At 57.3% G+C, this 25,310-nt stretch overlaps 2 protein-coding genes across 4 annotated transcripts in view; one reads left to right on the top strand and one right to left on the bottom strand.

Moving 5' to 3' along the window:
- Positions 1-15: 15 nt before the first annotated feature.
- On the top strand, positions 16-6,527 carry SLC19A1 (solute carrier family 19 member 1). The gene is made up of 6 exons (XM_053981977.1): positions 16-161; positions 3,350-3,648; positions 4,339-5,086; positions 5,331-5,523; positions 5,607-5,748; positions 5,848-6,527. The coding sequence occupies exons 2-6, from the start codon at positions 3,436-3,438 to the stop codon at positions 6,034-6,036; spliced, it is 1,485 nt and encodes a 494-aa protein (XP_053837952.1). The 5' UTR covers positions 16-161; positions 3,350-3,435; the 3' UTR covers positions 6,037-6,527.
- COL18A1 (collagen type XVIII alpha 1 chain) overlaps positions 6,322-25,310 on the bottom strand; it is a 36,323-nt gene continuing 17,334 nt past the window's right edge. The window contains exons 3-43 of one of the 3 annotated variants that reach the window (XM_053981960.1): positions 19,521-20,065; positions 16,823-16,903; positions 16,671-16,730; positions 16,351-16,489; positions 16,146-16,249; positions 16,034-16,060; positions 15,766-15,936; positions 15,651-15,677; positions 15,498-15,560; positions 15,332-15,418; positions 15,139-15,192; positions 14,910-15,059; positions 14,735-14,788; positions 14,509-14,553; positions 13,458-13,598; positions 13,314-13,376; positions 13,174-13,200; positions 13,011-13,055; positions 12,827-12,889; positions 12,447-12,482; positions 12,287-12,376; positions 12,118-12,147; positions 11,982-12,008; positions 11,756-11,818; positions 11,538-11,612; positions 11,410-11,445; positions 11,238-11,291; positions 10,960-11,025; positions 10,702-10,773; positions 10,468-10,501; positions 10,274-10,336; positions 10,141-10,184; positions 9,925-10,047; positions 9,684-9,828; positions 9,457-9,530; positions 9,249-9,377; positions 9,031-9,066; positions 8,480-8,740; positions 8,199-8,396; positions 7,800-7,915; positions 6,322-7,717 (exon numbers count right to left, since the gene is read on the bottom strand). In XM_053981960.1, the coding sequence (XP_053837935.1) occupies positions 7,504-7,717; positions 7,800-7,915; positions 8,199-8,396; positions 8,480-8,740; positions 9,031-9,066; positions 9,249-9,377; positions 9,457-9,530; positions 9,684-9,828; positions 9,925-10,047; positions 10,141-10,184; positions 10,274-10,336; positions 10,468-10,501; positions 10,702-10,773; positions 10,960-11,025; positions 11,238-11,291; positions 11,410-11,445; positions 11,538-11,612; positions 11,756-11,818; positions 11,982-12,008; positions 12,118-12,147; positions 12,287-12,376; positions 12,447-12,482; positions 12,827-12,889; positions 13,011-13,055; positions 13,174-13,200; positions 13,314-13,376; positions 13,458-13,598; positions 14,509-14,553; positions 14,735-14,788; positions 14,910-15,059; positions 15,139-15,192; positions 15,332-15,418; positions 15,498-15,560; positions 15,651-15,677; positions 15,766-15,936; positions 16,034-16,060; positions 16,146-16,249; positions 16,351-16,489; positions 16,671-16,730; positions 16,823-16,903; positions 19,521-20,065 (3,932 nt within the window). In that variant the 3' untranslated portion in view covers positions 6,322-7,503. The remainder of the gene's footprint in view (positions 7,718-7,799; positions 7,916-8,198; positions 8,397-8,479; positions 8,741-9,030; positions 9,067-9,248; positions 9,378-9,456; positions 9,531-9,683; positions 9,829-9,924; positions 10,048-10,140; positions 10,185-10,273; positions 10,337-10,467; positions 10,502-10,701; positions 10,774-10,959; positions 11,026-11,237; positions 11,292-11,409; positions 11,446-11,537; positions 11,613-11,755; positions 11,819-11,981; positions 12,009-12,117; positions 12,148-12,286; positions 12,377-12,446; positions 12,483-12,826; positions 12,890-13,010; positions 13,056-13,173; positions 13,201-13,313; positions 13,377-13,457; positions 13,599-14,508; positions 14,554-14,734; positions 14,789-14,909; positions 15,060-15,138; positions 15,193-15,331; positions 15,419-15,497; positions 15,561-15,650; positions 15,678-15,765; positions 15,937-16,033; positions 16,061-16,145; positions 16,250-16,350; positions 16,490-16,670; positions 16,731-16,822; positions 16,904-19,520; positions 20,066-25,310) is intronic. The other 2 variants (XM_053981962.1, XM_053981961.1) reach the window with 2 other exon arrangements.

Raw genomic sequence — 25,310 nt, 5'->3', positions numbered from 1 at the left:
TACATTTCCCGAGGTACACCCGCACCCTCCTCCTCCTCCTCCTCCTGCTGCTACTGCTGTCGCTGTCCCAGGCTCGCCGCCGATCGGGCTCGGGTGGCAGCGGGGAGCCCCGGATCCCCGCCTTGCCGCGGCCCGCAGTGCCCATGCCCGCCGCCCACCAGGTACGGGGTGCGGGGTGCGCGTGTCGCCGGGGCAGGGACGCGGCCGGTGGGGTCCCTGGGATGCCGGCAGTGTTGTTTCCCCCGGGTGCTGTGTTGTTTCCCCCGCCCCTGTTTCAGGGTGAGCAGGTGCCGCGTACCCCAAACACCCTCCTTTGCCAAGTGCACCCCACACCACCGCGCAGTGCCCATCCCTTGGTGCTGGGCGGTGGGAGGCAGAGAGGTGCCCGTACGATGGGCGAGGGTGCATTTTCAGCAGCTTCCCAGCCCTTGTTTTAGGGAAGGTACTGTTAGAAATGAGACGCTTGACTCAGCCAATATGTCAAGCAACAATTCACTTTATTAATTAATATGGTAGCGTATGAGCAAAGACAGCGTTGGATGCCGTGGCGGGGGTTTTCCTCTCCGACTGCACACCGGTTCTTGGGCTTGCTGGTATTTATTGATCATATTCATGCATATTCGTAAGCTTTTCCCAGTAGTTTCTATTTCCCATTTTTTATGCAAGCTTTTGGCAGTTTCCAATTCTACCTTTTAATGTCACAATTCTATACTCCAGGATCATAAATCTATGATGGTGATGTTTGGTTCTTTTCCAATTTCTATACCCTATTGTGTACATCCCAGGATGTGTGTCCAGATGGTGGGGTCCAGCTTCTATTTCCTGGGATCATTAATCTATGGTAGTGATGTCCAGCTTCCCTTTTCGAAATCATTAATCAGCAACCTTGATGTCCATCTTCCTTCTCCAGGAGCTTGGGATAGGGTCACTTCCCTTTCTGTTTAAATCCTTTATACATTCTAAGGCTACAGTTTAAAATCCTTAGTGCTAAGCAACATTCTAAAGTCATAATTCAAAAGTTCTTATTATGAAACAACTTAAGACTTATACATTCTGAAGCTACAGTTTAAAACCTTAATACTAAGCAACATTCTAAAGTTATAATTCAAAAGTTCTTATTGCAAAACAGCTTAAGACTTATAATTGTTATTTACAAACAAAAGATTGGTTCAAAAGCCTTCTACTGTGCTTTCCTCGGTTGTTTATTAGAACTCATCTTTATAGCTGTCCCATGGCCATGTTCCACACATTTCATAACCACAACTACACAGGATGCCTTTATTTACCTGACACGAAACACAGCTTTCTATTTCACAGTACCCCAGGGATTCGCGCGCCCCATTCTGCGTGGCAGCTCTGCACAAAACACGTGGTGCCTTGGCAATGTCACTTGTATGTCACCGACACACAGCTGGGGGGAGGGCATCACGCCCACCCCCAGGGCTGTCCCCTCTGGACCACGGTGGCCATGGCTCTGCAGGCAGCTTAGCCTGAGCTCAGCCACCTGTGTCACCTGTGACCCTAGGCTGACAGCAGTGTGTGGTGTGACAGTGATCCATGTCAAGGTCACACCCAGATAACTCGGTGACAAACAGGTTCACACAGTGATAACAGACCAGCTATGCTCCCTCTCCCTCCCTCTCTCTTCTCCTTCTTCCTCTTCCCTCCACTCCCTGGCTTGAACCAGGGACGGAGGGTGGAGCATTCCCTGGGACTCGTGCCCGCTCACCTCAAGAAGAGTAGCTCCAGGGATGTTCTGGAGAAGGGGGATTGAGTGCAGCCAGATGGGTTCTGGTCTGGAGTCCCTTAGTGTGTGGGGACACACATGCTGGGAGTTAGGAGCCAGTGCTCCTGGAAATGCAGCAGCTCTGTGGAGCTGCATCCTAGATTTCATGTGGATGGTTTTCTGTGGGTCAGGGATGCATGTGTGTATCCCTCCTGCATGGTCAGGGCAGGAATGGGGAGCAGAGAGTAGCAAACATCCCATAGGGGTTGTGGTGCACGTGGAGGCAAGCGGCTGCTACAGGTGATATCCACAGCCCAGCCTGGGGACAAGAAAGCGATGGAGCAGAGTGCAGGCACTCACAGCTGGCAGTAATCCTGGCACGGTGCTGGGATGGGTGTTTGGCGGGGGTTACCCCTTGCTCCTTGCCCCTTATCCTTCCTGCCACAGCAGGGGCCAGTGCTCCAGCCACTGCTGGACAGGTTCGCTGGGCAACGAGTGTGCGAGTGCCTGCTTTGATCCTCAGGGATCTGTTTAGGAGGTGGGGGCTGTTTGCCCAGCCATGAGCTCTGGCACATGAGTGTTTTGGTGACACTCAGGCACCAGTGCTGAAATCCCATGGGAATGCTGCTGGAGCGGTGGGTCCTCACTGGGGCAAATGAACACTTGGCTTCCTGTAGGTTCAGGTTACCACCAGCTTTCCTCTGCCACCACCAGTGCTGGCTCATGTCCCTGTTTATCCTGTGTTATCTGGCAGAAGAGAGGGGATTGTCCCCTAATTTCACCATGCAGGATCCACTGGGACACAGACTGGGACTATGAACTTACTTTTTAATGACTGTGATTAGTTGTTCTGTGGTTATCAGGGTAATCAGGTTTCTAAGCCTTGCTCCCGTGGCATGTATTGGCATACGAGGAATCATATGGCATGAAAAGTCACCTTGGTGACAGCCTGTGGGAGTGGGGTGTGCTGGGAGGACACCAGTCCAGGCCTTCTCCTGCCCTCATCCCATGACTGCTAATCGGGTCTCTTGGCACTGCCAGCTTTCCTGCAGCCAAACCTCAGGATCTGAGCTTTTAATCCCCCTCTGGACCATGAATCTTGTGGCATTTTGCATTCTCCCCAGGCCGGGCATTGTGTCCCACTGGGAAGAGGCAAGGGGCAGATGCTTGCCTGCGGCTCAGCTGAAGTCCTGCCAGCCACCCAGCTACTGAGTAACAGGAGTGGCTCCATGCCCGGTGTGCACATTAACTCATTTCCAACAGCCAGCACATTCCTGTGCCATCCCCTGGTGCAGGGCATCTGGATCCCTCTGCCTCTGCAGCTCAGAAGGAAGTGTTGTTCCAGGAATCAGCAAAACCCCACTGAGTCTTAAATGGGAGGAAAAGGAGGTGGTGGGAGCTGAGGATGCCCCACTGTGGATCCAGATGCTCCATGCATCCAGGCTCCGGATGCACGTGATGTACAAATGCCTCCTGAAATGACCTCCCCTGCTTCTGCACAGCAAGATGCATGGCTGCTTTTCTTCTTCCCAGAACATCTCCTGGGGAGTAGGTAGTGGTATTTATTTGTCTTGTGATTCTGGAGGAATTTTGAGCCTGTGCCAAATGCTGCTTTTTCCACAGAAACTGCAGCACCCTGGTTTTCCATGCGTCCGAGAGCGCCTGCAGACAAAGAGGGGCTGCATGGTCCAGCAGAGCCTGTGTAGCTAATGGCTCCTGGGATAATGCCGTTGTCCTGCTGCAGAGCCATGTCCAAGAATGATGGTACCAAAAAGCCAGCGTCGGAGATGGTGCCGGACCAGCGCTGGAAGCTACAAGTCTTCTACCTCTGCTTCTATGGCTTCATGACACAGATCCGGCCCGGGGAGAGCTTCATCACCCCCTATCTGCTGGGGGCCGACAAGAACTTCACAAAGGCAGAGGTAAGCTGTGGGCATCTGGTCCTCCACCCTGGTGTCCCCTTTTATGGCCATGGTCACCATCCTGGGGCTGTCCAGAGCATCCCTCAGTGCTTCTGGGGTGCACAGGGGTGTCATGTCCTGGGCATGGCAGCATGTGGTGACTTGTGGTGGTGCTTTCTGGGGAGTGGAGGTGGTGTGTTGTGGGGTCTTGTCTCACTTGACTGTGAGGTCACCCTGTCCCCTGAGTCCCAGGCTCAACTTGCCCTGGCATAAGACCTTGTGCCCAGGCTGGCAACTGATTCTGGGGACAGTGTGTGACCCCTGCCCACCTTAGCAGTCTGTGGGAGGATGCTGGGCTGGGAGGAGTCATGCCCCATACCACTGGGGAGACTTTTCCATGATGGCACAGTACACTGCCAGGCCACTGGCAAGGATGGGGTTAGACAAGGAAGAGCCACAATGTCATCATCTCCCAACCAAGGGATGCTGGCCTCGATCCCAGCCAGCTGCTGCACCTGTGGGAACGCTGCATTCCTAGCATGGGAAGGGGCCGAGGCTCAGCCAGACCCCCAGCCGAGCATGCTGCTGGTCACATTCCTCCCCAGGAGGTCCTGCCATGGGGGTCAGCAGCCAGTGCCCACACCATCTGCAGGTTGGCGGGCATCCCCAGGGATGTGCCCAGCGCTCAGCCCCTCCTTGCCCTCATGGCAGGTGACCAATGTGATCACGCCGGTGCTGTCCTACTCCTACATGGCCATGCTGGTGCCCATCTTCCTGCTGACAGACTACCTGTGCTACAAGCCCGTGCTGGTGCTGCAGAGCCTGAGCCACATCTCCATCTGGCTGCTGCTGGTGCTGGGCACTTCTGTCCTGGCTATGCAGCTGATGGAGTTCTTCTACAGCATCACCATGGCTGCCCGCATCGCCTACTCCTCCTACATCTTCTCCCTGGTCACACCGTCCCGCTACCAGCGGATGGCTAGTTATTCCCGCTCTGCTGTGCTCCTGGGGGTTTTCACCAGCTCCGTGTTGGGCCAGCTCTCCGTCACCTTGGGTGGTGTCTCCTTCCTCACCCTCAACTACGTCTCCTTGGGCTTTGTCAGCTTTGGCTTCATCCTCACCCTCTTCCTTGAGCGGCCCCGACGCAGCCTCTTCTTCAACCGGCCCGGAGGGGCCAGTGACGCCGCTGTGCCCACTGAGCTGGACAGGATGGCTGGGAGGGACAGCGGCGAGGGGACACGGGGCTGGCGGGACATGGTGCTGTGCCGTATGCTGCAGGAGCTGGGAGCGCTGGCCAGGCAGCCCCAGCTCCGTCTCTGGTCCCTGTGGTGGGTCTTTAACTCAGCTGGGTACTACCTGATGCTGTACTATGCTCACATCCTCTGGAACGAGATCTCTTACACCATGGACAACCGCCGCGTGTACAATGGAGGCGTGGATGCTGCCTCCACCCTGCTGGGTAACTCGCCTGGGATGGGAACACTGGGGGTGTGGGGGGACACTCACATTCTGCTGCCTCCTATGGGGACACCAAAGAGGCAGGGGGTCACTGCTGTCCTGCTACATCCCTTGGGAATGGTGGTCCTTACGGTATTTTTGGTGGTTTGGCACTGGGGATGACATGATGGTCACTGGGCTGGGTCCCAGCCTAGGTAGGGCAGGGGATCCTTGAGGTACTCACAGCATCCTTCATCCCTCCCCAGGAGCTGTTGCCTCCATCGCTGCTGGCTATGTGAAGATCCGCTGGACGCTGTGGTCAGAGCTGGTGATTGGAGTGGTTACAGCATTCCAGGCAGGATTGCTTCTGCTCATGAACTCCACCACCAACATCTGGCTGTGCTATGCTGCCTACATCCTCTTCCGTGGTTCCCACCAGTTCCTGGTGCCCATTGCCATGTGTGTGGTGCTGCTGGGGACCCACTCCCACCCCGGCAGCTGGGTTGATGCCAGGGGTTCACCAGTATTCCCATTTTTCCCAGTTTCCAGATTGCTACCTCCCTCTCCAAAGAGCTCTGTGCTCTGGTCTTCGGGATCAACACCTTCTTTGCTACTGTGCTGAAGACCGTCATCACCATCATCGTGGCTGACAAGAGGGGCTTGGGCTTATCTGTGCATCCCCAGGTAGGGATGGGGTTGCACCTAGGATGGAGGTGGTCCCTGAATGGTGCGGGATGAAGGGAGGGCTCCAAGTGCTGTTCTCCCCTCTCTCCTCTTTTGCAGTTTTATGTATATTTTGGCTACTTCACCCTGCTGGCTGTGGTCTACCTGCTGGCGGCCATCAGAGTGGGTGTCCAGTACAGCCACCGCAGGCAGCCAGTGGAGCTGGCCTTGGCCAAGGAGCTGTGCCAGCTCCCAGTGGAAATTCCAGCACAGGAGAAAAGCCCAGAGGCGGGCACCGTGCAAGCCTGAGCGCTGGCACCACGACACTGTGGCCGGCTCTTGGCTCCTGAAGTGAGCATTGTCATTGCCACCATGTGCTTGGTGTCGTCCCACTGCTGGTCCTGGGTGCTGTTTTGTCGAGGATGTAACCGTTGGGATGTGTTTTCTGCTCTGTGAGGACAGAGCTGTGCCCCTTCCCTGTCCCCCACGCATAAAGTAGGAGCAGGATTCCCATGGTGCCACCACCGTGTGTCATACAGGGGTATGCATGAGGACCCCATCCCGCTGCGTCCCCATCATGGCACGGAGCCAGGCTACAAGAGAATGTTTCTTTATTCAGTGCCTTTAGAAAATGGTTTATAGGACACAACTGATGACAAAAAAATAATATAAAGATCCACACGCTTTAAATTGCATTAATTACACAAAATACAGTAGACTGTAAGAAATAGAGACCGTGTGACTCGCACAGCTTTTATGGTAATAATTTCCATACAATAACAAAAAAAGATAGTTACAAATTTCTTTTTTCTTTTCTTTTTTTTTTTTTTTTTTGGTTTTGGTTTTTTATTTAGCACCTTGGATTTGCCCCCACCAATTCCAACCAGGTTTGCTGTGCCTTCACCATTCGAGCCCAAGAAGGTGGCATGTGGAGGGGGGGATGGCAGTGCCTGCCCTTGGTACCACAAGTGCTCAACACACACACACACACACACACACACACAGAGAAACACGTGCCAGGGGCACAGCTGGCCGTGCCTTGGGGCCACCCTGTCACCCCAGTACCTGTACTGGGCTGGCTGTGGCTGTAACTGGGCGGTGGGGGCACAGCCGGGGTCCCCCAGGGTGCATGGATGGGATGGAGGAGACCAGACCCCCATCAGAGCTCTGCTGGATGGGAGGTGGAAGTGAGAATGATGATGGGATGGTCCTTACCTGGAGAGGATGGAGACCATCTGAGAGAGCCCCAGCATCACCACAGGACAGTCCCTTGGGTGGGGTGCTGGTGTCTTGGCTGGAGAAGACCCTGTGGCCTCAGCAGCAGGGATCTGGGTCCAACCCCAAGCTCCTGGTAAGGACAGTGTGGGGCTGGGGAGCTGGTGAGAGAGGCCCCACAGGCTTTTGCAGGGAACAGTCCACATGGCAGCACTGAAATCTCCCTGCCGAGCATCCTCCCACCCAGCCATCCCAAAAAGAGCATCCGAGCAGGGAGGGGAACAAGCTGAAGTGGTTAAATATTAGGAGTTAGAAGAGGAGGAGGAGGAGGAGGAAGGCCACCAGCCCATGGCTGCCCTGCCCCGGGTGGGACCTGAGCCCCTGCCAACCCAGGGCAGGGGCCATGGCAATACTCTTTGGCTTCAGGTCTGCAGGAGAAGGAAGTCCTGCGGGGCGAGAGTGGGCGCGTGGAGGGGGCTGAGGGGCCCAGGGGTGCTGGGGTGCAGGCTTGCTCAACCCTCCCCGGGGACATGGGGGTACTCGGGGGTGCCAGGGCAGGTATCACTTTTTGGTGGCAGTCATGAAGCTGTTCTCGATGCAGAGGACAATGAAGGTGTGCTGGCAGCTGCTGGCCGCCTGCTCCAGCAGTTTTCCAGAGGCCAAAGAGGAAGCCTGGCCCATGACTGCGCGCTCCTCGGTCCGCCATGTCTCGCAGTAGCTCTCAGGCAGGCGCCGACCCTTGGCATCCGAGCCGTGCCAGACACTCTTCTGCGGCCTGGAAGGGTGAAAGGTGGAGGGCTGCTGCTGCCCTGCCATGCTCCAAACCCCATTTCCTCATCGCTCAATCCTGCACTTACCATCCTGCGTCCCGTAGGACATCCCGGCCATCAAAGGAGAGGATGCGGGCGCCGGTTCTCAGCGGGGCCCCACTGCCCATGAAAAGGGCTTCCCAGTTATTGAAGAGCACTTCATCCTGGTGGGAAGGGTGGGAAAATGGAGGAAGAGGGGGTTTAGCCCTGCCTGCAGCACCCCAAGAGCAGCCCAGAAGCTCCAAGCCCTAGCAGCCTCTGGGAAGGGGATGCTTCATGATGGATGGGGGCTTTGCTATGCTCTGCATCCCAGACCTTGGTGCTGCTGGGTTAATAGTTGGACTTGCTGATCTTAAAGAGATCTTTTCCAACCATAATGACTCTGTGATCCTATTCTGTGGTCCATCAGAGCTCAGAGTGTTGAGAAGGGGATGGAGATATGCATACCCGGAGGTTGACAATGGGGACGGTGGCACGGTCGGCCCGGCGCACAATGCTGTAGAGATCCTGCAGGCGCGAGGACAGGAAGGCACGGAAGGTGCCAGCCAGCCCAACCTGCCGGGCTTGCTGGAAGCACTGGAAATCAGCGCCCCGGATGCCACGCATGCCACCACTCAGCGGGGTGTTCAGGGCCACCAGGTGAAGCTGCCAAGAGGGGACAACGGGGCTTGAGGGACACAGCTTTGGCCACCACCATCAGCTCCCCTCAGCTGGCATGTGGCACTCACAGCAGGCTGGAAGTCCTGGTGCACATGGGCAGCCACAGGGGCGGGATCTGGCCGGCGGTGGATGTAGTACCCATTGATGAGTTCGTGCTGGTGGTGGAGCAGGGGCTGCTCAGGCAGGCGGTGCTGATTGGCCACCACTTCGTCCCCACGCCAGGGACGGGCGGTGGCCGAGGGGACATGGTTGCGGAGCGGGTGCAGGGGCCCGCGGGGCTGGGGGCCGGCGTAGTGGAGGGTAGGCGGCTTGTCATACACCTCGTTGTCCTGGGGAGGTGGACTCGGTATGAGGCAAGGGGGGCGTGGTGCCCCAGGTGGGGATGGGGATGGAGAATGTTGGGGATGGGTGGAGATGGTTGTGGTTGGATGGAGATGGGAATGGGGATGGAGATGGTTGGGGATGGGCATTGATATGGTTGGGGATGAATGGAAAAAGGAATGAAGTTGATTTTGATATATAGTTGTGGACGGGATGAAGGTAGATGAGGGTGGAGGATAGGAATGGGATTGGGAAGGAGGATAGGGATGAGGATGTGCACAGGAAACAGAGGACTCACCAGAGCTGAACTGGGGATCAGGTTGTGCTCCTCCAGCTGCAAAAACATGGCACATCAGATCCCAGCTGCCCCCCTCTCCTCTTCCTCGCGCATGGGTGGGGGGACCCCAAGCATCACCAAGAGTCACCACCGAGCCCCCGGGGCGGCGCTGTCCACGCTCCCCTCAAGCCAGGCAGTGCAGCCCCAGCCAGGGTGCCCTCCTGCCCCCCCCCACTCACCAGCACCCTGCGGAAGCCCCCGCGCAGGCGGATGTGGAGTTCCTGCCGGTCCGTCAGGAAGACAAGGCTGCCCTCAGGCAGCTCGTGCGCAGCACTCAGCATCGCCTGGTATGTGGGCATGGCCTGGAGCTGTGGGCACAGGCCAGGGCAGGGCTCAGGGATTGGCTGCCTGCACCATGGGCAACCCCTGCCCAGAGCCCTGACTCACCCCCAAGGACATCCCGCTAGTGCCTGGTGGTCCAGGGGGTCCTGGTGGTCCCGGGGGTCCAGGGATGCTGACAGCTGTGGGAGAAGGAGGGTGACATGGAGAGATGTGCAGCACAGGGAGGAATGCAGAGCTGCAAGGAGGGATGCATGGGATACAAGCAGGAATGCTAGGGGTGGCAGGGAGGGATGTGGGGCTGCAGGGTGGAATGCAGTAGAGCAGGTACTCACCTTGTCTGTGGGGACCTGGGAAGGAGGGTGGCCCAGGCGGACCAGGAGGGCCAGGGGGGCCCTGCCGCCCCTCATATCCGATACCAGGGGGACCCTGAGGTCCTGGAGGGCCTGGTGGCCCAACAATACTGTCCCCCTTGGGACCCTAAGCAGTGTGAGAGAGTATCTGTTGGAGCAAAGTCCCCAGGGATGCCACCCCTCACTGCAACCCCCTTCACTCTCCACCCTATGAGGTACTCACCGGCAGCCCAGGGTATCCCTGGGGCCCTGGAGGCCCTGGAAGTCCAGAGACTCCAGGACTGTAGAGTGGGGTGCTGCCTGGCTCTCCCTTCTCACCCTTGGAACCTGCATCTCCCTTGTCACCCTGTGGGATGGCACAGCCTTAGGGTGAGCAGCTGGGATGCACTGGGTACCCCAAGTGATGCTGCGTTCAGCTGCCTGTGTGCAAAGGGCTTACCCGCAGGCTGGTACCGAAGTCTCTTGCATCATAGGGGAACTGGCCTGTGGAGAGAGGGAGAGGAGGGGAGAGGAGCCAGGACAGACATGAGCCACCCCCTGCCTGCCTCTGCCAGCAGGCACACATCACCTACCTGGGGGTCCTGGGGGTCCAGTGTCACCTTTCTCTCCCTTTTGTCCTGAGAACTGGTGGAAACCTGTGGGGAGCAGCAGAGATGCCATCTCAGAGCTGCAGCCCTAAGGAAGGGAGGGGGGTTTCCCCCGAGGCCTGCTTTGCCAAGGTTCCTCAAAATGCCTAGAGGGGGCTGCAAGAGGGACACCTCCTTACCAGGGAATGCCGGGTGGCTGGAGTCACTGAAGGTCTGTGGAGATGCAAACGAAGTGGCTGCAGAGACAGCAGCAGCCTCGGTGCCCCCCCCCCCTCCCCAATGCTGGTGACAGTCCCACATGTCAGCCCCAGCCAGGATGTCACCAGAGCATTCTCAGTGCCCTCCAGGCAGGCAGGGGACACTGGGGGCCCAGTCACCAGCTTGTCCGTCATGGTGACTGTGGTGATACTCACATTGCCATTGTTGTAGACTATGCTGCCAGGTGGCCCAGGGGGTCCAGGGGGTCCTGGGGGGCCTGGGGGACCCTATGGGGGGTGAGAAGATTTGTCAAAGTCCTGCAAAGCGGACACTCCCCACCATGGAGGGGGACAACCAGCCCCTGAGAGAAGGAGACGTGCCCTTTGCCTAAGGGATTGGGGTCCTTGGGGAGCCCCTCGGGGTGTGTGCCCCGCCCTGCAGGGCCAGCAGCTGGGGGTCACAGCAGTACTCACCTGCAAGCCCAGCACGTCTGTGGGGTCACCCTTCTCACCCTTCAGCCCGTTCATGCCGGGACGTCCCTGTGGATGAGTAGCACAATGAGCCTCGTCCCTGTCCCCCTGCCAGCCCCTGGTGTCACATCTGGTGCTCCAGAGTCACCTCTGACACCCCAGCACCGCCCCATCCCTCAGGGACATGGCAGGGTGTGGGGCTCAGTGGGTGCAGGACGTGCTGACAGGGAGGGGGACATGGTGGAGGTGATGGACACAAACAAACTTGGAGCAGGTCTTACGGGTCTGCCCGGAAAGCCGATCTCTCCCTTCATCCCTGGTCGTCCCGGGAGACCCTGGAAGGGAGAGAAGATGAGGGTGAGGGATGCTCAGTATGGGAGCACTACCTCTGCCTAGGATCATTCCCATCCCTCCCCGTGGGACACAAGGAGGAGGAAGGTGATGGTGACTTACCGATGGTCCCATTGGGCCTTGCAGCCCTGGCTCCCCCTGCAAGCAATGAAAAGGGAATAGCATCACCACTGGGAACACCTGGCACCTGTCCCATGGGGATGTGCTCCCCATTCCTGCCAGGAACCCACCTTTTCTCCTTTCACCTTGGCAGTGACCACAGTCCCATCAGGGCTGATGATGACGCCAGGCTCCCCCTTCTCTCCCTGCAAGAGAAGGGGAGGTGGGAGGGGACATGGAGGGACCAGGCTCCCTCTCATGACAGAGCTGGTGTCACCTGGTGGCCAGGTAGAATGGGGGACCAGGAATGTGACTACTCCATGAGGTGCAGGTGGTCTGGAGTAAATACCTTCAACCCTGGGGCACCCTGGGGACCAGTTGACCCCTGATCTCCTTTCGGTCCCACCGGACCCTGAAGAAAGGACACAGAGTCCATGTCATTCCAAACCCACCAAAGGCAGGCCCCAAACTCCCCCTCCATCACCACCACCACTCTGCAGCAAAGAACAGCAGGACTGGCAACCACAGCTGTCACCAGGGCCACCCCGTGGTCTCCAGATGTGTCACCAACTTACCGGGAAGCCAGCATGGCCTGGTCTGCCCTGCAGAGAGAAGCAGAGATGATCCTAAGAGCAAACCCCCTCTTTCTAAAAGCAAGTTGCCCTCCTGGCACTGCTGAGGGGTGGCCACAGGTGGAAGAAGGGCACCTACCTCTGGACCAGGAAAAGCCACCAAAGACTTCTGCAAAAAGAGACAAAATGAGGTTTTTCCCCCTGATCTTGGCTTAAAGGGACAGAGCTGCTGGCGAGGTCTCCCTCATGATGGCTCCCTCGTGATGCCCTTCCCCTGCCCTTTGCTGAAGCCAGGTGCCACCACTTACATCTTCACTGGAGACACTGATGACCTGTCCAGGGGGACCAGGTGGGCCAGGGGGGCCAGGCAGCCCCACTCCATCTTTGCCTCCCTCTCCCTGAAAAACACAAGCCATTAGCCCAGGGCCACTCGTGGCTGGTCCCCATCCCCAGCCTGGTGGCACCTACCTTCTCACCGGTGCTGCCTTTGTCACCTTTGGGTCCCTGGAAAGAGGAGCAGGAGGAGCACCAAATGGAGATGGACTCTGGCTCACCAGACCCCCTCCCACCTTTGGCTCAAAAAATCCTTCAGGCAACCCCACCTCTGCCTCCAGCTCCAGGCAATGAGCCAAGCTGCAATGATTTTGGGTGGAGGTGGTGGTCAGTGGGGCAATGAGGTGGGGGGTGACAGGATCCTAGGGAGTGTGGGCACCCCTGACATGCGATGAACCAAGTCCCACAGCAGGGAGGGGGAATTTTGGCTGTTGCGGATGGAGCTGCTGCTATCAAGGGTGCCCTGCCTGGAGTGGGAAGGGGGTCTTCTTGAACTGGGGGGCTGAGGCTCCTACCTGTGGTCCAGGGAAGCCCTCCAGGCCAGGACGGCCATCCATGCCAGGCATGCCAGCATCTCCCTGCAGTGGGAGCAGTAAAGGGTGGGATGCAGTCCCAGGTCATGGAGCACAGGGCTCTTGCCCACTGCCCTGCACACCTAGGTGCTGGCACAAAGCCATCCCAATCTCCCACTGCTCCTACCTTTGGTCCTGGCAAGCCAGGCTGTCCAGGGCTGCCGACCTCTCCCTGCAAGGAAAGAGGTGTCAGAGGCATCCCTACAGGCTGCCTGCAGGCATCCTACATGGATGGAGCCTGTTGGAAGGGTTCCTCACAGGAACAGGAGCATGTTGGAAGGGTTCCTCACCTTAACCCCCGGCAGTCCCGGCAGACCCTGCAAGCAACAAGGGGACCATGAGCACTGGGTGATGGCATGGGGACATGATGGCCGGGAATACCGCAGGGAGCCCAGGATGGAGAGGAGGGAAAGGGCAGGAACGGCCCTACCTGTGGTCCTTCAGGCCCAGGTGGTCCAGGGGTGAATGACAGCCCTGAGCCCTCCATGTCACCCTAAATGCAGGGAGAAGGGGCTGAGCTGTGTCTGTCCCTGGCTCCAGCTCATCCCATCCCATCACTGCAATGACCACTCACAAATCCAGCCTCGTAGCCTGGCCCTGGTGGTCCTGGGGGGCCAGGGGGCCCTGGCTGCCCTTGGGGTCCGATGGGCCCAGGAAGGCCAGCTAAGCCCATTTCTCCTGGGGGTCCTGCTGGTCCCATTTCTCCTTTGTTGCCCTGCAAAGGAGACAAGAAGGGGACAGGTGGAAGGTGGCAGTGGTCACTGCCTGGAGCCTGCCAACAGGAGGCAGAGCATGCCCTCACAAATCCCCTCTGGGACAGGACAAGAATGATCTTCCTGATGTTCCCCATGCCTAGGGGCATTGCCCAGCTTGGGCACCCTTCATCCCACCAGCTCCCCATGTAATGTCCTCAGTGGCCACCAGAGGCTCGTTTAAAATCACAACATGGAAATGTTTTTGAACGTGGGGCTGGGTCCAGTGCTGCAGCAGAGCTAAGTGCCATAAAGGAATGCTTGCAGGCATTCCTGGGATTGCAATGGGTCTAGAAGCAACAGGATTGGACCTTACACCCCCTGCCACCCCATCTGCCCTCTGGGTGCTGCAGAAGTGCAGAAAGTTGGAATTAAGGTTAAGAAACCTTTATTTTTGAGGTTTTTGCCCCCAGCTCAGGCTGCAGTAGATGGTCATCACAAGGGGCAGCATCCCAACTCTAAGGGGCTCCCAGCAAGCCTTAACTTCCACCTTTGAGGATGCAGGGTGGAAAGAAGCTGGAGCAAGCAGACAGGAGAGAGTCATGCACAGATGATGGGGTATTTTCCAGTGGGGTGTGGGCACCCCCCAAGCAAAGTCTCCTCTGTGTCTTGAAACACCCCCCCTTGGTTTTCCTGCCCACTTCCTGATGTGGCAATGCCTGGAGCAAGCCAAGGCAGGGTAGCAGGTGCCCGGTGAGCATCCTTTGTGGGGTCAGCAGCTCCATGCACCTTTGAGATGTGGCCCTGATCTGGGAGGAACACAAATAGCAGCACCCCCCTTCCCATTCCTGTGCAAGATGGCTCCCCCAGACAACATCCCTGCCTCCAGTCTGCAATGGAGAACCCCAAAAAAACCCACCCCAGGCACAGTACCTTGGGTCCTGGTAGGCCAGGGAGGCCAAGGTCACCCACATCGCCCTGGGAAGAAGGAGGGAGAAGAGGCTGTGAAGAAGCTGCCCAGCTCCAGGCAGGAGCAGAATGGTGCTCCCCAGCCCAGGAAATGGGGCTTCCCAGAGATGTGCCAGGGGTGCCAGCTGCCCTGTGGGACAGCTGTGACATGCTCCTGGGACACATGGGACAGAGCCAACCTGCCACTCACCTTCTCTCCTTTGGGCCCCGGCTGCCCAACCTCCCCATCTCTTCCTGGAGGACCCTGTAAGATCCCAGGAGTTGGTTCCAGCACAGGAAACCCCCATAGGGCTGGTGGGCACCAAGTCCTCCACTGCCACAGAGTGGCCCTGGGATGGGTCTCCTTGGCCACCCCACAGACCTACCACTGGCCCTGGAGGCCCGGGGATCCCGTCCCTGCCCGGCAGCCCAGGTGGTCCTGGCAGGTCTGTGCAGTTCATCCCAAAACGTCCTGGCTCCCCTGGCAAACCAGGCACGCCAGGTGGCCCTGGGGGACCAGGTGGCCCTCGTGGACCCTAAAAGAGACATAGGGGGCCATGGCTGAGGGTGTCCCCCCACTCCCATTTGTCAAGACAGGCACTCACCCCCACTCACCCGCAGGCTCTCCAGGTCACCACCGAAGCCAGAGCCCTCCATGTCAATGAAGGTCTGGGGGAGAAGCACAAGGGGGATGTCAGGGCACCTGGTGGCACTGGGGCTCGCCCAGGGGCCGGTGGCAGCACTCCGCACCTCTATGGCTTGATGGACCCACCATCCCTCAAATCCCTGGGTCCCAGGGGGCACTCACCAGCTTATCATTCTTGGAGGAGGGTCCCGGTGGTCCTGGAGGGCCAGGTGGTCCAGGGGGTCCCCTCGGCCCCACGCCTGGCTCACCCTGGCATAGAAGAGAGAGTGCAGTTTGGGGGTGCAGCTGAGCTGGGGATGAGAGGAAGGGGGGCAACACTGGCACTCACCTTCTCCCCCTTCAGGCCCGGCTCCCCTGGCATCCCAGGGAACCCTGGGGGCCCCATTTCACCCTGCAAAGGGGAGCAGTGGGGGGTCAGCAGGTGGCAAGGCAAGGGGGTTGCCATCCCCAATCTCCCTGACACCACCTCCACCCCACTTACAGGTTTGCCGTCCTCGCCAGGATCTCCCTAGGGATGGCAGAGAGGGGACAGGTCAGTGTGCAGGTGGGTAGGGTAGGGGGCAGGGACAACCCTGTGTGGGGGGGAATTGACTCACAGGCTCGCCATCCCTGCCAGGGGCTCCATCCTTCCCTGGTGTCCCTGGGGGGCCAGTGACCTGCTCAACCACAGAGCCATCAGCATGGCGAGAGAGGGTCCCAGGGGGTCCGGGGTCACCTGGTTCTCCTTTTTGGCCCTTAGAGCCAGGATAGCCAAATCCAGCACTGCCCTGGGGAGGGGAGGAAGATGGGAATGGGTGGCAGGTCTCTGAGGGTGGCAGCCTGGGCAGAGCACGGCTCTGTGCCAGCTCCCCCAGTGATGCTCACCTTGACACCCAGGTCTCCTTTCTCTCCCTGAGGATCAGAAATAGAGAAGTGTGTGTCAAACAGAGACATGTCACTGGCACCCTTGAGCCCCCAGGGATCAGCTCTCACCCACCTTTTGACCCTTGGCACTGCCTGGCCCTACAATGCCACCGGTCCCCGAGTCCCCTTTCAAGCCACGTTCCCCCTTCTCCCCCTTTTCGCCTTTCCGACCGGTGCCTGTGGAAAAAGAAAAGGACCCAATCATGGCTGGGGATGGCCACACCACCACCATGTCCCCACTTGTGCAGCCTGGGGAAGGGGAAAGCTGCTGGAATTACCTCCCATGGAGACCCGCAGTGTCTCCTCCGCTCTGGTCCTCTCGGCTTGCTGTGGGAACCCCCCGCCACTCCTCTGGCCACTGCCCCCCACCACGGGGGGGGAGGTCACGGGGACAGCATCGACCAGCCCTGGGACATCCTGCGCCAACAATGAGGGGACACCATGACACCGTTCACCTCCCAGTGCCTTCCCAAAAGGGACAGGTGCTGGGACACCATCAAGCATCCCACAACCTCAGCCATGCAAGGCACTCAGCCCTCCTTGTCATGAGAATTTTGGGGTCCCACCCTGAGTGCCACACCTGTGGGCAGCAACTCACCTCAACCTTGCTTGAGGGCTGCTGTCCACCTTCCATCCCGCTGCCAAAATCCCCAGAGACCTGCATTTGCCCATCGAGAAGGAGTGAGAGCTGAGCTAGGAGCACGGTGGGGGCAGCCCTGAGCCCTCCCCAGCCATGCTGCCAGCGCTTACCTCTGCATCATCCTCCTCTTCCTCACACTGGCGCTCAGCCGCCCGCGGGTCCCCTCGGAGTTTCAAATCTGCAATCACCCCCTGCAAAGAGACCACGGATGGGTGGGGGACACAGACACGCCACCTGGCTGTGATGTGACCTGCTGTGCCACTCGGCGAACCACATCCTCAAGTGGGTGAAAAAGGATGGATGAGATCTGCTGTCTGCACTGTGAGCAGCTGGAAGAGGTCACCACCCAGCTGGGGGCATTTGCTTGTGAGAGGAACTGATATAATTGTTTTAATTCTATATAAACTATATCTTTAGAATATATTTATTATATAACTTACTCTACTTATAAATCATTAATATTATGTCACAGTCAGCCTGGCTGAACTGCAATTGCCCCAGTCCCTGTTTTCCTAAGTCCATCACGTTTCCTTGCCTGGGCATGGTGCCCTGTGCTTTCAGGCCAGCCCAAATATTATTGTACTTGTCTTGCCCAAAGAAGAGACACCAAGGGGGAGGTATCTCTTCTTTCAGAGTTCACTTCCCAGCATCGTCCCCTGCTCCTTCCCACTGGGATCAGATGGGTAGGCAGCATCCCAACTTGGCAGACTCCCATCCCGACAGCATCCCTGTGTCTCATCTTGCAGCAAGGACCCAGGCTGGGCTCTGGGATGTGCTGGGTGACCCCACTTGCAATGGGAGCTGTGGGGTTCAGGCTGGTACCCACACCACCTCTCCTGCTGAGGCCAGGATGCTACAGAGGTTTGCCTGGAGGCAGCATCCTTAGGAAGGGATTTGTGGTGGTTTCTTGTATAAACAGGTGGCCTGGATGCACACGGTACTTTCAAAACATAAACAAATAGTAAGGAAGTGCAGATTATCCCAGGAAATACAACATGTGGGCTGCAGAACCTGCCAGCTGTCCTTGCATAGGGCAGGGCAGTCGGCTGTGGCCAGAGGGACCTCAGGAGAGGAAAAACAAGGAGCACAGCCAAAAGATCCCTGTAAAAGCTCTGTTGGGTGTCTGGCTGGGTCCTGGCTGCTGCCTCTGCTCAGCCCATGTGATGCCAGCTCTGGCACATGGCTTGTCCAGCCATGCTGGTGGTGCTGGGCAGTGGCTGCAAGGTTGAAACCTGGGGCTTTCCAAAGGCATGGCAAACAAGCCAAGCCCTGAAGCGAGGCAGTCCCACAATGGATGGTGATAGGGGACCTTTGCAGCCTCTTTGCTCTGATAAAGAGAGCAGCAGCACCAAAGATCTTATAGTGAATCCACAGAATCATGGAATTGTTAAAAGCTGGAAAAGCCCTCTAGGACCATCAAGTCCAACCATTAACCCAGCGCTGCCAGGTCCCCCACTAAACCATGTCCATCCAGCTGCAAACGAACCCTCCTGCCAGGCCCCAGCTGAGACCCCATTTGCCCCCTTGAGAGCTGCTGTCCCAGGGGCTTCTGTCTCACCTGCAGGCTTTGCCCCTCCAGGTTTCCTGCCACAGCCACAAAGGCAACTCAGGAAGGAGCAGAGGTGCCAGAACACCCTTCCAGCTGCCTCCCAGCAAGTTAATCCTGAGGCTTGACCCAGGGCCAAGCTTTAATACACTTGATGCCCTGTTAGTTCCAGATAACGTGAGGCAGGGCTGGACAGTGATGGAAACACCACGAGGCAGTCAGATGCTGCTCTCCTCTCACCCATCCAAGTCCTCCTTCCCTCCTTGGCCAGCTATTCCTCATGGGAAAACTGGGGGTGGGCAGTGGGATCAGGGCTTGGCAAGCCTGGGAGCATCACCTGCTACAAGGGTCTGCTCTGCTCCAGACTGTTGCCATGCCTTCCATACGGTGTCAAACCCCTCAAGCTGGGGAGAGGAGCTCCTCCACAGCCATGACCTGGCCCTCCCAGCATGTTCAAGAGCAAAGAAATTGCTTTTCAAGAGCAAAGAGTAACCTGGAATCCAGGTTACTGCAAACAAGTTTGTAGCTCATCAATTATTAACCCCTTCCTGGGGGAACTTTCCCTGCCCAAAGCCATTCCAGGGGGAATGTGGCAGTACAGTCAGGATGATGTTTAAGCTCAGAAACGTGCTTTGCAGAACTCCACAGGAAAAACATTGCTCCCTCCAGCAGAGCCTCTATTGCTGGGCAAATCCTGCTCAGCCCAGGATAAACCTGAACATTCCTCTCCTCTAGTCCTGCAGGGGATTTCCATGTCAGCTGGGCATTTTCCCCACACTTTCCACAACCCTTATCTGGAACACGAGTCCTGCTCAAAGCATGGGATGGGCTATCACATCCTTCTTCACTCTCCAAAGTCTTCCTGGAGACGCCGCCCAACATCAGCCAGCAAAGATATGCTCCAGCCCAAGCATTTTTTCCATGTAAGAGAGACATTTTCCCAGACAAACCAGCTTCTCCACCAAAGGAGCTGGGTATTTTTAGGAATGGGAAGATCTGAAGAGGCTCCATGTGTTTGCTGAGAAAAGGCAATGGTGGGAGCTGCATGGCAGCCCCATGTCCTCCTGCCAGCCCAGCTTGAGAGCTTTGTCTTGGTCAGCCCCAAGACAATAAATCAGTGGCATTTGAAGCCACCTTCACCTCCATCTCAGGTGTCCCCTTCCCCAGGGACACACATGGAGCTGGTTGTCTTCTGGGCATGGGCAGTGTCACATCTCTCCAGGCTTCTGGGAGATAGTCCTTGGGGTGACCCAAGCTCTTACCTGGTATTTATCCTGGTCAGCCCCTCCGGCCTGAGCAACAAAGAGCCCGGAGCCCTCTTCCAACTCCATCTCATCTGGGGAGCGCTCGAAGCGGACGCGCTCGTGCTCCTCACAGTCCAGGTAGAGGACGACTTCCTCCTCCTCCACGCTGATGGCAAAGCGCGTCCACTGGTTGAGCAGGGTGGGCACAGTGAAGGTGGCCGCCGGGTAGGAGCTGGGCGAGCCCGGCTCTGTATAGTAGAAGATGATCTGCTGCTGGCCCGCACGCAGCTCCGAGAGCTTGACTCCCACGTAGATGATGCTCTGCGAGGAGTCTGTGACAGCGAAGAGCACACCGGCCCGGGGCGTGGTGGGCTGGATGTGGAACAGCAGTGAGAAGTCCCGGTAGAAAGGGCTCGGCAGGTGGTACCGGGCCACCTGGCCCGTGTTGGCGTTGGGACCAAAGACGTAGCCAGGGTTGTTGTCAGGGCCATAAATTCTGTGGATCTCCTCTGTTGGCGGGTCCCCAATCAGCTCCAGCAGGCTGATCTCAGCACTCAGGCTCTCTGCAAGGAGGAAGGACAGGGGATGGTCTCAGGTCCAGACAAGGATGGTCACTAACAAGGACACCCCTGCCCATGCCTCCCAAATACACTGTCCTTCAGTGACTCCCTCCACTCACCCGCCCCAAGATTTATGTGTTGACCAAGGCAGTGACCTTGAGCTGCTCCCACTACATCATTCAGATACGTCTCCCAAAATGCTTCCCATTCCCAGCTGCTGGCCCTTTAACCACAGCTGGGACATCACAGAATCATAGCATGACTTGGGTGGGAAGGGACCTTAAAGACCATCTCATTCCAATCCCCCCGCCATGAGGAAGGACACAATCCACTAGACCAGGTTGCTCAGGTTCCCTGAGATGGAATAAAACCAAAGGGGTCTTGACCATGGTAGGGAGATGCTGCTGGAGCACCAGGATGCTAAACCACCATGGAGCCCTAGGGAAGTGTGGTGCATCTATACTCATTCCGGGATCACAGTGACCCCTCGCGTCATCTCAGGACAAGATCCTATGGTCACCCCAGATGGGAATAAATCAGAGCCATCCCCTCGTAACACCCTGGGAATGCAGCTCAAGCCAGCTCAGCTTCCCAGATGCTCTCAATTTGGAGGTCGCCTCCTTTCCCAACTCCTATTGAGAATTAGGGAATTGGGGAAGTTCTGCTGGACACAGTCTCTCCTACCCTGCGCAGCTGAACATCTGGTGAGGGTGAACCAGCGCTGTGTCCGCCAACTCCCGTTGTTCTGGCAGCCAGCACATCCTCATCGCCCACACACTGGGTGCTGGATTCCTCCTCTCCTATGTCAACCGCCTGGGGCCACTGCCAGCTCCAAAGGAGAGGCTTTTTAACCTCTCCTTTCCTGGGAGGGAGGAAACCCAACCACCCTGGCTCTGAAACTGCTGAAGGATCTGCACTGAGAATGGATGCTTAGCGCTGAGTTTCAGCCCTATCCCGAGCCAGGGGAGGGGAGGGGAGGGGAGGGGAGGGGAGGGGAGGGGAGAAAAGAGAAAAGAAAAGAAAAGAAAAGAAAAGAAAAGAAAAGAAAAGAAAAGAAAAGAAAAGAAAAGAAAAGAAAAGAAAAGAAAAGAAAAGAAAAGAAAAGAAAAGAAAAGAAAAGAAAAGAAAAGAAAAGAAAAGAAAAGAAAAGAAAAGAAAAGAAAAGAAAAGAAAAGAAAAGAAAAGAAAAGAAAAGAAAAGAAAAGAAAAGAAAAGAAAAGAAAAGAAAAGAAAAGAAAAGAAAAGAGAAAAGAAAAGAAAAGAAAAGAAAAGAAAAGAAAAGAAAAGAAAAGAAAAGAAAAGAAAAGAAAAGAAAAGAAAAGAAAAGAAAAGAAAAGAAAAGAAAAGAAAAGAAAAGAAAAGAAAAGAAAAGAAAAGAAAAGAAAAGAAAAGAAAAGAAAAGAAAAGAAAAGAAAAGAATCAACCCAGCCTTGCCCAGCCCAAAAGGAAAACACATCTCTTGGGATGGTGATGAAAATCTAGGTGCCTCTTCCAAAGCCTGGGACATGGAGCATTCCCAGGCTCCCTGGCTGCCAAGTCCAATGCAGTGACAGCCCCATGACAGGGACCCAGCAGTGGGGACATAAGAAGTGCCACCAACTAAAGGTGGGGGCAAACTTTTGCTCTGCCAGAGCCAGACACACTGATCCTCTGAAACTGCCAGGGTTGGGAGGGACCCTGTTCCCCAAGTCCCCAGTCCCTCCCAACCCTGGCACCCCAAAACTGAGCACCTGACTGGGAGAAAATCTCTTTCCCAGTCTTCCACCAGTTCTAGCCCCTTCATCTGCCCTGAACTGGGATCAGGCTTCCCCAGTCTGCTTAGAGAAGAACCTCTGGACCCTGGAGTCCAGCACCCTTTCACTCCCAGATGTGCACAGCCCTACACCAGAACTGATGGGGTGAGTGAGTGGGGCTCCCCCAGCCTCTCAGCCTGTCACCCACCCTTGAGTCACTCCATGCTCAGCACCTCACAAGCTCATTCCAACTGCAAATGCCAGGATGCAGGGATTGCGTTTATCTGGGGTTGGAGGAAGCCAAATTCATGGCAGCTTTAAGAAAAAAGGAAACCAGAGCTTCCTCCCGGGGGTCCACACGGGTGTTAGAGCCAGTGCTGCAATTCCTGCAACCAGACAAGTCACTGTGTCCCCCCAGGGCTCAGGATGACTGGACACGCTGAAAGAGGCTTTTGTTAGCAGGGCTATTTGCAACCATTCTCCCCTTGGAGCTGCAGCTGGCTCTGGGAGTCTCCCTCCTCCTCAAACATGCCACTCGCCCCTGAGTCCGGGGTGGGAGCTGGGTGCTAACACTTCCCAAAGCAAATTTCCCAAAACTTTTATCCTGCGTGACAGAGGCTGGATGGGGACTGGAGAGCAGAGGGGTAAGAGGAGACCCCTTCAAATGTCTGCTCCCCTACAAAAGTGCCCCTTCTCATTCCCAGAGCTTTCAGGCCACACCTGCTTTTTCCAAAGGGCATCCAGAACCCAAATATTGCAGCACATCATCCCTGAGGCAAACTGGGGATGCACCAGGGAATATGGAGAGATGGTGGGGGCCACAGTGAGTTTGGTGCTGGCATGGGATGGCTGTGGGGATGTCTCTGGACACAGTGATTCTGCCATTGGAAACATCCCTAGGATGCCCCAAGCCACCTTCCCACTCTGCCATGACCTTCCTGGCTGGCCCCAGCCCAGGCTGCCAGCGTGGGATTCAGGGCACCCCCAGCACACAGCAGCACATCAAGTCACTCCATGGGGTGCACCACAGCCCCTACATTCCCCACTCATTCCTGACATTGCCCATCCGAGCAACCACAGTGCAGTCCCAGATGGGAATGCACCTCCTCTGCAAGCATCTCCATGATCCCAGTGCATCCCCCCACGAACAGAGCCTCTTTGACACCGAGGAGACCGTGTGTGCGACCCTGGTTTGCCAGCCCCCAGTCTCGGCATTCCTCCTCGGCATCTCCCGGCCATCCCCTGAGGGCGAAGGGGTCGGCAGGGGAACACAGCCTCATTCAGAGGCTTTGGCAGGCGGGCGGGGTGGGGGGGAGGGGGGAGGGGCGGGGCGGGAGTTCCAGCTTTCATCCCTGCTGCATTTCTCCAAGCACCAGTCACCCCCCTCCCTGCTCCCTTCTCTCACCCCCCTGCCCTGTCTGGGTCCCAGGACGGTCACAGCCACCGAATGATGAAGCTGGGGGTGAAGTAACCTCTCCCCCTTTTCCAAGAAGCGGGGATCAAACATTAGCCGCCATCGGGTGAATCATTAACCCCAAAGGGCTGCTCCGGAGGAGGGGAGCGTGCAGGCATGGCTGAGGGTCACCTTGAGACGTCCTCGCCACCAGGGTGCTGTGGCTGGGTGGCCACAGGGTCTGGGTCCTTGCCCTGTTCCTGCAGGGAGCTGCCAGCTCTCCAAGTGCTCTGATCCCAGCCAGGATGGACACCCCAAAGCCCTGCAGCACCTGGAAACTGGCCCTGAATGCCAGCACGATGCGCTTGGGGAGCATCCCCTGTGCTGGCCACTGTGATTCACCGGGAGTGATGCTCGGTCTTGTGAAGGGAGCCAAAACTCACTGGCTCTGTTTGGAAAAGCCAAGGCTGGATGGAAAGCGATTTTGGATTTGGCAGCATCCCATAGATGCAAGGCAGAAGCATCCCCCAGCCCCTGGGGGAGTCTGGGCAGGGGAGACACAACACAGGGATGCTGCCACGTTACCTGCAGAAGCATTAATAAAGACACAAGAAACCCCTTCATCCTCCTCAGGGAGAGCATTGCAAGGCAGAGGCAGGCGCCTGCCAGCCAAGTGAGTCCAACACAGGTCTCTGACGGCCTCACAGAAGCCCTGGCATGGCGGAGGGGTTATGGGCACCAAGGGGCTACAGCCGGGGAGCAGCAGCAAGCAGAGGAACCACTCCAGGTAGTGATGGCACCGTGACTCAAGCAGCCCCTCCCACTCATGCAAAGCTGCCCGAATTTCCTTCTCACTGTCGTGCCGAAGGTAATTTGGCAATCGGACATGGCTGGTGCCCAGCACGCTGCAGAAGGGCAGGTGGGTCGGGATGGGCTGGCAACGGCTGGCCACTGGCATCAGTCCCGGAAAGAAGGATGTGAGCCTCGCGCCGTCACTCCTGTAGAGCTGCATGGTAGCGGTTAGTAAATCGAACTCCAGAGGGACAGAGTTATCAGCAGCAGGAGAATCCACACCCTCATCCACCCTCTGGTCAGGCCAACGGGGACTCTGGCTCTCATTCCTGCTGGCCAGAGCCAGCCCCGGGTGGCCGCTGCCATGCCATAGGTTGGGTGATGCTGCATGGAAGTAATGGGGAGGGTGTGCCAAGGGGTCCTGGAATGGCACGGCCTGCTCAGGGGTACTGTCACCTGGTGAGAAAGGAAAAGGGGCACTACCTGGCTGGAGACCTGCTGGTCTCTGCAAGGACACCTGTGTCTCCATTGCTGTAGAACTTCCTGTCCCCAGGAACTCTGGGTTTTCGGTGGCCATCATCCTCAAGAACTGTGGGTTCTCAGTGTTCACCAGGAACTCTGGGTCTTCGGGGGTCACTGTCCTCGGAAGCTGTGGGTTCTCAGTGTTCCCCAGAAGCTCTGGGTTCTTGGTGGTCACTGTCCTCAGGAACTCATTGTTCCTCATCGCCAGGAGCTGCAGATTCTCAGTGGTCCTCATGCCTGGGAGCTGTGGGTCCTCAGTGGTCCCTGTCCCCAAGGGCTGTGGGTCCTTGGTGCGCCCCGTCACCAGGAGCTGCAGGTCTGTGGTACTCATCATCCCTAGGAGCTGTGGGTCCTCAGTGGTGCCTGACCCCAGCAGCTGCAGGTCCTCAGTAGTCCCTGACCCCAGCGACTTCAGGTCCTCAGTAGTCCCTGTCTCTAAGAGCTGCAGATCCTTGTGCATCAGTGATCCCAGGAACTGGGGGTCTTTGGTGGTCCTCATCTTCAGGAGTAGCAGGTGCTCAGTCGTCCCTCTCTCCAGGAGCTGCAGGTCCTCAGTGGTCCCCGACCCCAGGAGCTGCAGGTCCTCAGTGGTCCCTGACCGCAGGAGCTGGGGGTCCTCAGTGGTCCCTGACACCAGGAGCTGGGGGTCCTTGAGGGTCGCTGACCCCAGGAGCTGGGGGTCGTCAGTGGGGCTGCTGGCTGCCTGCTGTCCTGGGGCAGGTGACATGCTGTGGAGAGGAGCGATGCTTGGCCATGCTGTGCTCTCCACCAGCCCTGTGGTATTCCTGTCCCACTGCTCCGTGGTTTT

This window comes from Vidua macroura, chromosome 7 (assembly GCF_024509145.1).
Source record: "Vidua macroura isolate BioBank_ID:100142 chromosome 7, ASM2450914v1, whole genome shotgun sequence".
Classification (NCBI taxonomy): Eukaryota; Metazoa; Chordata; class Aves; order Passeriformes; family Viduidae; genus Vidua; species Vidua macroura.
This window is presented reverse-complemented; position numbering and strand designations above follow the sequence as displayed.

Coding starts and splice junctions, on each gene's coding strand:
- SLC19A1 (XM_053981977.1), top strand. CDS start 3,436: ATGGCTCCTGGGATAATGCCGTTGTCCTGCTGCAGAGCCATGTCCAAG. Junction 3,649..4,338: donor AGAACTTCACAAAGGCAGAG/GTAAGCTGTGGG, acceptor CCCTCATGGCAG/GTGACCAATGTGATCACGCC. Junction 5,524..5,606: donor TTCCTGGTGCCCATTGCCAT/GTGTGTGGTGCT, acceptor CATTTTTCCCAG/TTTCCAGATTGCTACCTCCC.